Genomic DNA, 9355 nt, shown 5'->3' with positions numbered 1-9355 from the left:
TGAACTTCTTTCAGATACCTGTTAAACCTGCAAGGATTCTTGGAGCAGGCCTTGCTGGTTGCTAGAAAGAGGTGGAACAGAGCAAAACCTGTTGTGTGTGTGTTTGGGTGGTTTGTTTTTTTTTTTTTTTTTTTTTTTTTTTTTAGTATTTCAGGAATGCCAAGAAATAAAAGTCACGTCTGGTATCTTTGGCCACTTGGTAAGTTCCAGCTGCTGTCAGGTGCATGATCCGTGACTCATACCTGTTCCCACCTTGTTTGCTGTCCTGAGATGGTAGCCAATGCCTGGGAGTTTTACTCTGTTGTTTCCTGTCTGTTCTCTCCCCGCCATGTTCTGTAAGACCTGGCTTACTTTTGATGTGCAAACACTCTTACTGTCCCACCGTTGATGGTATTGTGGTTGCCTGTGGTCTAACTATTTATCTAGACATGCTGTGTGTGCTGGGGTGTTGCACCATGCCTCAGACCAAGGTTTACCCCCCATCCCTTCTGTGGTAAACAAAGTTCTTTACATTTGAATAGGGAACGTCATTCTGACAATAGCGTTAGGATGTTTAATGACTACCAGGACATTAAAACACTGCAAAGTGACTGATAACGTTAGCTGGAATTACTATTTATCTTTTATGACCTTAGGAAAAAGATCTGTATTAAAATGGAGATGTTGCAGGAATGGTTGAGGAGCTTGTTTGATGCAGGATGAAGGGCTTGTTAAAATGCATGGAGAGTTATGACAGAGGATGATTTCTTAACGCTTGTGTACGTTGCCACAGAATTTTGTAACTATGTAGCTAATAGAAGTCCAAACACACTAAGGTGACAAGTTACTGGAGGCTATTTCAACAAAATTGTTGGGAAAGATACCAGCCAGGTTGCAGCTCATGCAACTTCCATAATAAAGATAAAATTTATAGATGCTTTATATATCCTCAGGGGACATACTAATTGGTGCTTCTCCATCCAGAAATACTTACAAACAACCTATTGTAGCTCACGCTTAGTGCACCGATGGCAACTTTGCAGTGTGTTTGTGCTAGCTTTGATGGCAACTCTGCCGCGTGTTTGTGCTAGCTCTGCGTAGCTAGCAGAGAGAGAAATGAGGGCTGCGTCAAAAACATCTGAAGGTCCCCACGGTTTCATGTTTGCACTTGTTTGGCTGCGGGAAGGGCGACTACGACGCTTCCCTGCTCCTGGTCTGCTCTCCCGGTCCCCTGGCTCCAACCTCCCACCCTCGCTCGTTTCAGTGTGTACAAGCAACCCATTCCTGTTTCTCTGCCCCGGGAAAGTCTGACCCTACAACCTGAGAAAACCCAACGCTGAGCCAAGTGCCTCCTCGTTTCCCCAAATACCCAAGCAGCCCGGGCCGGAGGTGCCCTCGGAAGGCCCCGCACCCCGGGGGCGGGCGGCCCGTTCCCGCAGCCCGGGGCCTGCCCGCCGCTGCCCAGGGCTGTGCTGACATCCCACCCCGCGCACACGCGTGGCAGCGGAACGGCCTCGTCCCGCGGGAGGGCCGGCTGCGTGGAAAACCCGGCCCGGGCTGCGCCGGGGGAGCGCGGGGCCGTGCCGGGCCGCGGCGCTGCGGCCGCTTTAACGCGCGGCAGGTGCGGGCGGGGGGGCGCGGCGTTGCCGGGAGACGGCGGGCGGCGTTGCCGCGGGGGGGCCGCCGGGCGCCGCGCCGCTCTCCGCCGCTGGCCGCGCCGCTCCCGGGCGGAGCGCAGGACGGTAAATCAACTTTTTTATCGGCTGCCATCGCGCGGTCCGCCGCCCGGCCCAGCCAGCCTGCCGGTGAGCCCCGGCGCGGGCGGCCGCCGTGAGACACATCCCCAGGGGACAGATGGGGAGCGGGGTGTTAATCGGCTTTGCCGAGCGCTGGCAGGAGCGGCGTGAGCCGGGCAGCGGGGTGAGGCACGGGCGCGCCGCCGCCTGAGGGACGGGTAGGTCCGTGTCGGGGGCTCGGCCGGCGTGGCCCCGCGGTGGCAGGGGGTGCCCCTCCGCGTCCCCCGCACGGCGGGCAGCGGCGCTGGGGGAAGCCCCGCGGGACCGTGGACCTGAGGCTCAACCCGCCGGCTTGAAACCCTCGGGAAGGACGTTGGGACGCTGGAGTTGGTGTCCCGGTTTGCCCCCTGGCTCCACTGCCTTCATGCACGGAGCTGAGCGTCGGCCTCATGTCACGCGATGGATCTGGGATAAATCCCGCTGGGCTGTGAGCGGGCTCGGGCGCGGGTGGCCTTGGGCCCCTGGCCCTCGCCTAGAGGCACACCTTGGCTGTGGCCAGCGCGGGTGGGCCTGCTGCCTGAAACGTGGAAGAACTCAAACCCTTGCAATCCCTACGGGGGCATTGCCTCTGTTGGTGTAAAAAGGCATGTTCCTCCCGTGATCTGTGTCTGTTTTGTTGTTCGCAGATACCAGCTGTCACCCACGTGCGTTTCGCTGGCCAGAAGATGTAGATGCCCCCTGTGACTGAGTCCTTGCATGAGTGTTTTGAAGATGAAACGCTACGTAAACTCTTAAAGCGTACCACCTGAGGACATTGCTACCGACATGGACATCGTTATTTATTTATGGATGCTTTAATCAGGAGGAGCTTTTTTGTAAACATGAATTGCTGGGCTCTTTCCTTGAGGTGTCGTTTCTTGTTTCATGCTATTGAAACGTTAATCTTAACTTATTATGACTCCTTTGTGTTGGTCAGCTCTCAGGGACATTTCCCTAGGCTTGAAAATGTGGGAGCTTTCAAGAATGTGTCAATTGTGCCAACTCAAGCCACTTGTGGGCTGCCAGACCGAAGTACTTTCTGTCATAGCTCAGTAGCTGTTGAAAGTATTATGTCCTGCACCCAGAGGTTTTGTGTTCAGGAATGTCCATACAGGTCATCACCTTCTTCCTACAAACTGCTTCTTGCAGAAGGCCTTGGTACCTGTATCACAGAGGACAAAAGGGACTTGCGTCCAGGGTCCTTCAGCAACGCTTCCAGTTTTATTTTTCATAATCACAAGGATTGCTTCTCTACTCCCCGTTCTCTGAGGCTTGCAGCTTCATTTACGTTAACTGTATGGTTGAAACCTGAGCAAGAAGGTGTAATGTAAGTAGTATTGAAGGTGTTTACTTTCCTGGTGCTCTTAAAAAAATTGATCATTGTAGTCACAGTCATTATTAGCAAGCTATTTAAAGTTTTAAAAAGGTACAGTGAGAAACTGACATTTTAAAGCCGTATTTAGCTTGGGGTCTTTGCAAGTATCAAGACAACTGACAAGTATTCGTCAGTTTTGAATATGACTCAAATGATAGTCCAATTGCTTTCGGTGAGAACTATTCATACATAACATGTATGTTTGTTCTTAAAAATCTAAATTTATATTTCTAATTCATATTCCTTCTTCTGGAAGTTGTTAGAAAAACATGTTATCAGGGGTTTATGCTATTGCTGCTTTCATGATGGAAAAAAATTATCTAAAATTTTAGGAATCCCCTAAGACAAGTTCAGTCCTTAAAAGCAAACAAGGAAAACTTCCAGATCTTCAAAAATTAGTATCTCAGAGTTATAGAAGAGTGTTTATAGTTCTTTGGGGAGACCTGGGGTGCGTTGACTTGAACAAGAGATTGTGTTGCTACTTTAACAAAAGATTCCACTATTCAAACTGCTAGTGAAATTTCACTAGGCGTTCACAAAATAGATGTGGCTAAGCCTGTGCCCTCTCTTACTTGCCCTCGTGTCATGTTTGTAGCAAGTTGCCGCTGAAACGACCCTTCAGCTTGACTGGGCCCTACCATAATGAAAAATTGGCTTTTTTGAAAAATGCATCACAAATCCTGCGAAGAAAGTTCCCTTCATCCAACATAAAATGCAGAGCCTCCTACTCTTTATTACCGTCGTTGTGCAGATCCTTTTTAAAGTGAAGCACACAAGAAGTATAGTATGTTCTTTCAAAGTATATGTCACAAATGTTTTTATGCTTGTGCTCATCACTTACTTTTAAAACTATACTAATGATCTGCTCAGTTGTAGCATTCTTGATAATTGTTTTGCATGCTGCTGTGAAATAGTGAATTGTTTAGAGGTGTGAAACTCATCAGAAACAATAGAAATGTCTAAAATTATTATAATATATGTAAATATTTATAGTCTGCTTTATGCAAGGCTAGCTACCTTTCAAAATTCAACCTAGCTGTAGAAATTGTGGTTATGGAGGGGAAATCAATGAGATCTGCAAAGCAAAAGTGGCTTTAGTTTGAGCTTAAGTTAAATCAGCTCGGTTGAAGGTATGTGTAAAAATGTCTCTGGAGCTTTGGCCTAGAGTCTTTTATAGACAGCATTTTCTAGGTAACGTTTGAATCTTGAATACAGTGAGTCCGTTCGTGGGGTTGCCCTATGCCATGAGTTCATGTCCACACACGTGGGCATATCAGCCTTGTTCAGCAGAGCATATGCCTAACTTGAAGCAGAAATGTCCTGCTAATTTCCAAGCAAGCGGTTGCAGTGATGTGTTGAGTGAGGTCGGTGAAACTCCTTTGTCGATGGGATAAGCTTTTGCTTGCATGGAGACTAAAACAATTAAATGTATGCCCTTAGCTTCAAAACATTAAGTACTGTGCAGAAACTAGACTCTGCGGATGTTTGATTATCCATGGACTAGTGTAAAACATTAGCCTCCAATTGCTACTTTGTTAATAACTACACAATGTACATATTCCTGTTCAGTGGGTTTTATAGATCACTTTAAAATCTAAATGTTTTCTATTCAGTTTTAGTAATAGATCACTTCATTCTTCTGCCTTACGAAATTGCTGCTACTCAACATGTAGGAATTACAATGGTAGAGCCCAGTCCTGAAAATTGGACGACAGTTATTCCAGTGGTCAGGATAATATGCCACTGTCCAGACTCTTTTTTTTTTGGGTTTTTTGTTTGTTTGTTTGGTTGGGTTTTTTTTGTGTTTTGTTTTATTGTTAACAGAAAGAAGCATGTTAATTTTTCTTCCTTCATAAAGGGAATACAGAGCTCCAGTTGTGGCGAAACGGTAATTGCACCCAAATAGCTACTGAAGCTTGACTCAGAAGGCATCCTACAAAAGAGAAATAGTTTAACGGCAAACTAAGATGTTTTTCATTTTATTGTATTGCTTTAGTGATTTAGTGAGTCCTTCTGGTTGGCAAAAGGAGTTTGACTTACCAGGTATCCCTTTTTTTTTTTTTTTTTTTTCCTCCAGTTCCTGAAGGGGAATTGTCCCTGTTAATGTCATTCCTGAGACCATTTAAAGCCCATTACCACAGCAGAGGGACTTCATGAAACTAGTATTCATTCTAACAAAGTCTTTGCATTGCCACCAAAACCCTAGGAAGATGAGCTAGAACCAGCTGCTCATTTTACCAGTAGAATAATTAAAAGTTTAACAAAGTATTTTTTATTTACTGGCGAAGTGCTCTTGCATTAAGTACAGCAGACCTGTATTTTTTGGACAATACCGTAGTGTGTTTCTTCATGCTGAATGGCATGGTCTGGCTGCTAGAGAGTGCTTAGGAAAGAAGCTGAGGGTTACTGTACAGTGTCCCATTGCATCCTTGTAAAGACTGATGTTTCTGCTAGGCATGTGCTCACGTAAGGATAGGAGGATCTTTCTGCTAGATGTTACTATGCTGTCTGAAGTGAGAGATACTGATGTGAGGATCTAAAGTCTGAAGGCCCTTTGAAGATTGTGACATTCTGGGGGAGCAAATATATGTGGATAAGCAAAGACATGGACAATTTTCTTTGTCAGTTTCATATACCAAGTTTTCTTATGGGAATCTCGGAAAAAATACACTTAAAAGGAGAGGGAAGTCAGGTCACATTAGAGATTTATTTGAAGCCTTATTTTCTTCTAAGATATATAGTATATGTATTTGTAGGTGTGTGTTTAAGTCACTGAATATTGGAAATCTTGAAGAAAAACAAGAGAATAGTGAGAAAACACTGACATTTGTACTCCAGTGTCTAAATTTACTTTCCCTTTAGGCAGTAAGTGTGATAATCGAGCAGAGCTCTTGTCCCTGAATTTTATTCTTTCCCCATGCTTCCTCTCTTACTGCATGTACTGATCAGTTAATATAAATGCTTTCAGTAAGCCTGTAAGTAAGCATTAGCACAATATAGGAAATTGTATATGATGATAACCCTTCACAATGGAATAGGATAAGAAGATGAGTAGAAGCTTAGCATATATGAGTAATCATTACAGGCAGTTTATATCAATTTAGTGTGAACTGGGCTAACTGGAAGTTAGGTAGCCAGAAGACATTGGCAGTGGGAGAGAAGTAAGCTGGGGCCCTTCTGCATGCAAAAGGGTCAGAGGGAACGGCCTGGCTGTGAAGTGAGTGGTAGGTGTATTTTTTTTTAACTTTGGTTAAAGGACTAAGATCATATCCTATTACTTTATATCCTTTCAGATGTTTTATGTTAGGAATTAGACTGGGAGGGGATTTGCCTTAAGATACCATGTGTCTGATTTTGAACCTGTGCAGAGGTTTCCATTTGCAAGTGTTCCTGTTAATATGTGCAGCTGTATTAGAGTCTCTAGAGTGGTTTTTTTTTTCTCTTTGAAAGCTGACCAAGCAGATTTCTGTTGCGTTACTTTTTCTCCCTCCAGCCCCACCACAGAGAATTATGTAGTCAGGAATTGGCTCTGTGGGACTGCAGGTTACCAGAAGTTGGAAATTTCACAGGAACAGTGGTTTTTCTCTGTAAACATGGCTGGAATGGAAAATCGGGCTCAGAGTCAGAAGTAAAAGTAATGCTTATGTCTGTTTCACCTGTGTTAGCACTAGTTTGGGTACATACCCCCACCCCCTTTTTTTCTGTCTCTTGATTTTTCTCTTTCAGTAGCAAGTCGTAATTCACATTTGTTCTTTCCAGTTCTCAAAGTGATGTACATCAAGGTCGCTTCCCTTCTTAAAGTCATGACACCTTTGGGGATAAAAACAATGTGGGGATGTTTGTTTTAGATAACTAAAATAAACAAAAACCTGGATTATCCAATTATTGTTTATCCAGGAACTGGGTAAATCCAGTTCCTAAATATTTTGCTACTTAGCTGAGCCTTCCCTCACATTTATTATCTAGCAAAACTAGCATGTTTACAAGCAAACAAAATATTGAAAAGACCAGTTGACAATATATTAAGAAATGTGCTTTTAGTGAGGTTTGAAAAACAAAAGTCTGCGTTTTGCAAGATGTTTTATTGACAGCTTTCCACCAGGCTAATATGGTAATGGTTAAGATGAATTAATTTTTCTCTTGGATTTAAAGGTAATTTAGTGAATAAGGCAGTATCAAAGAACAGCCTTTTTGATACCTTCCTTTTATAAATGCATAGTAGGTGAAGATGCTTATTGGTAGTTAAGGTTTGGTGTGGTTTTTTTTTTTTTTTAATATGTCTAAGTAAATCCTGGTTTTATATGAATTTCATATGCTTCTCTCTTCTGACTTCTTGCACTGATTTAGTCTGGTGTAACTTAAAATATTTAACTTTTCACGGGTCAGTAAATTAAAGACTGGATTTCTCAAGCTGCTGAAATGGGAATGCAGAACTGCATAATTCTTGTGTGGCCGATTACCTTAATTCATAGCTGTTTCACAAGCATATGTAGCCTATGCTTTCTGAGACCCCTTGACATCGTGGTGATCAGAGTGCCAAAATATTTCAGCAGCTAGATATGCAGCGTGGGTTGCTATTGGTGGTGTTCTTTGTACTTTATAGGTCAGTGTCGCATTTGATTTTGATGTGAAATCTTTGTGGGGAAAACCCCGTAACAAGTGTCTGGCTAGTCTTCTTGCCTTGCTCTGGTTCTTTTGCGGTCAAGAAAGACCGTGCCAAAGGGAGAGTGAGGGAAAGCTGGTGGTGTTGCTACCTTACGTGGACAGATTTGGTGGAAAGATGGAAGACTTATTTCCAGAACATATAATTTGTACTGCTTTTTGTGGTTATCTTATACTTGCCTTGTTAGACTAAGAAAAATGTGAGTGCCTCCACAGGATGTACCATGTTACACAGCATTGTATGAAAAGCGCAGCAGAGACCTGGCAGAGTTGCTGGCCAGCCGCTCTGGTTTCTGTTACAGAACCCTGAAGAGAGGAGGCAAAGTGGACCCCTTTTCCACCCCTAAGTGAACTGGAGTTGCATGCGCTAAATTAAAAAAAGAAAGCACAACAAACCTCACAGATTAAGACATAAAATGTCTTTGTTAAAGTTCTTTTACACTTAGTACATCCTGTGACTTTCACTGTCACTGAGCATCTTCTCAAGAGCTGTATTTTTAATGTTTATTTTAATACATTCTGGTTAGCATCACTTTACAGGATAGCACCTCGGCAAGAATGTGTATATGTGTGTGCCTCTGACCTTATGTTGTTTTTCTTGGTTATTTCCAAAGGTGTGTGATAGAAAAGGCTATTGATGGGCAGACTGTGTTCAAACTCACAATCTCTGAGAAAGAGACCGTGTTTTATTATCGCACAGTAAATGGTTTGCAGCCACCAATAAAAGTAATGACACTGGGGAGAATTCTTGTGAAGAAATGGATTCATCTCAGTGTGCAGGTGAGTAAAATAAAAACCATTTAATATTTGTTGAAATACAACATTTGTGTGAGAATGATATAACTGCATAAATATAAAAGGGTAATTGGGGGATGTAAATGATAACTCTTGCGTCTTGTAGGTAAGGATCTTAATTTGGGAGCTCATTTTGAGGTGATTGCTAATTCAGAACTGGAAAGAAATGCTGTACCCATTCTTCTGAACAAACAAGGTTGAAAATTCTCACCCTTTAGAGCATGTGTATTTGGAGCGAAGAAAAGCTACTTATTTCTAATATTACCAATAAGTCTTGGGTCTCTAGATTATTTCTTAAAAATGAGAACATCATCCTCATTTATACATGCTAATATACTTATCTTATAGGTGTGTCCCACTTAATTTTAAAAACTTCTTACAGTGCACATAAACATGTAGGAGTTTGTGCAGGATCAATCAAGTTAATGTGTTAGAGCTGTTATCTTTTATTTTAAAAATATGATTCAGAATTCTTAAAACACAGTCCTTGTGTTCTAAAAGTTTTCTGTTGACAGAACTTTTTAATAAGTGTACAAATATTCACTGAGGATAAGCAAAATTGAGTTCGTTAAAATTTAAACTGTATGTACAAAAATCAGTAAACAAACACAAAGAAATTAAAATTCAGTTATTTGCCTGTCTTGTAATTCCCAACAGACACTCTAATAAATTCTGTTTGTAAGCCAAGTTCAACTAATAATTATAAAGCAAAATTATTGGGTATTGAAATGTTTATCTTCTCCTTTCTTCATTTCCTTTATCCGTTCTA

At 42.7% G+C, this 9355-nt stretch overlaps 1 protein-coding gene across 1 annotated transcript in view; it reads left to right on the top strand.

Moving 5' to 3' along the window:
- Nucleotides 1–2406: 2406 nt before the first annotated feature.
- USH2A (usherin) overlaps nucleotides 2407–9355 on the top strand; it is a 390912-nt gene continuing 383963 nt past the window's right edge. Inside the window, exons 1-2 of the mRNA XM_037405643.1 lie at nucleotides 2407–3081; nucleotides 8406–8571. Of these exons, the coding sequence (XP_037261540.1) occupies nucleotides 2561–3081; nucleotides 8406–8571 (687 nt within the window). The 5' untranslated portion in view covers nucleotides 2407–2560. The remainder of the gene's footprint in view (nucleotides 3082–8405; nucleotides 8572–9355) is intronic.

The sequence above is a fragment of the Falco rusticolus genome, chromosome 12 (assembly GCF_015220075.1).
Source record: "Falco rusticolus isolate bFalRus1 chromosome 12, bFalRus1.pri, whole genome shotgun sequence".
Lineage (NCBI taxonomy): Eukaryota > Metazoa > Chordata > Aves > Falconiformes > Falconidae > Falco > Falco rusticolus.
This window is presented reverse-complemented; position numbering and strand designations above follow the sequence as displayed.